The 883-nt window shown below is 42.2% G+C and overlaps 1 protein-coding gene across 1 annotated transcript; it reads left to right on the top strand.

The window, feature by feature from the left end:
• The first annotated feature begins 10 nt into the window (after nucleotides 1-10).
• Nucleotides 11-660, top strand: Tsp_16059 (hypothetical protein). Its single transcript, XM_003368132.1, has 3 exons — nucleotides 11-90; nucleotides 160-241; nucleotides 394-660. The coding sequence occupies exons 1-3, from the start codon at nucleotides 11-13 to the stop codon at nucleotides 658-660; spliced, it is 429 nt and encodes a 142-aa protein (XP_003368180.1).
• Nucleotides 661-883: the final 223 nt, after the last annotated feature.

Here is an 883-nt window from a genome sequence, read left to right on the forward strand (position 1 = left end):
AAAAAGATTGATGCCAATAAATGATAACATGCGATGTGCACCTTGTCATAGATTTTGCCCAAATAGATATGAAACCATTTCTTTCCAAAGGTTACTTTAGGCGGGTGGGTATCCAGATTTCGGGTAAGCGGCAAATTTTTTTTTTTTGTTTAAATAAAGTTCGAAGGGTTTTCAAAGGTCCTTTGCAAACCCCCGCCATATCCCCAACCTCCGGGTAAAACTGCCCGATTTCGTTGTTCAGGTTTTTCCCAGCCTATAAACGAAACGGAACCCATCGAGATTTTTTGATATATCCCAGGGAATGTTGTTATATTTTGTTCCTGGGAACCTTGGCGCGTTGGTGGTTGGAAATTCGGAAAGCCAATGGCTGATTTTCAACTGATTCTTTTTAAGGTCCCCCGCGCCAGGGTTTTACCAAGGTTTCAAGGCTGGATTCATTCATACCCCGCTGGGATGCTGGTTTCGATCATCATACTATCAGAGAAGCGGCGAAATAGGCGGTGTTCTAAATGTGCAGGCCTTCATGTCAATGTCTTCATGAATTGGGAAAATGAACGCAGTCGAACAAAATGTTGTTTCTGTGGACAGGTTATTGAAATGCTTGCTGTTTTGGTTCACAAGTTGATGGAACATTTGAATGACCGTCTAATTCCTCGTTAGCATTCTATTATAGAAAAAGAGAATGCAGATGAAGTTGACGACGAGCAAAAAATACTGGGCTACGCAGCATTAAGCACCGCGTTTATGTATTAACTAGGCCAAAGCTTTCGGTGGTGTTTTTGGATTTTTTATCTGTGACAATGCTTGTAGCCCTCTGGTAGGAACTGCTGACTGTATCTGACTTCAAACAGATTGGACGCTCAGATGGTTTTCATGGCCGTTC

Source organism: Trichinella spiralis (assembly GCF_000181795.1).
Source record: "Trichinella spiralis strain ISS 195 chromosome Unknown Scfld3040, whole genome shotgun sequence".
In the NCBI taxonomy this organism is placed as follows: Eukaryota; Metazoa; Nematoda; class Enoplea; order Trichinellida; family Trichinellidae; genus Trichinella; species Trichinella spiralis.

Coding starts and splice junctions, on each gene's coding strand:
- Tsp_16059 (XM_003368132.1), top strand. CDS start 11: ATGCCAATAAATGATAACATGCGATGTGCACCTTGTCATAGATTTTGC. Junction 91..159: donor GAAACCATTTCTTTCCAAAG/GTTACTTTAGGC, acceptor GTTTAAATAAAG/TTCGAAGGGTTTTCAAAGGT. Junction 242..393: donor TGCCCGATTTCGTTGTTCAG/GTTTTTCCCAGC, acceptor ATTCTTTTTAAG/GTCCCCCGCGCCAGGGTTTT.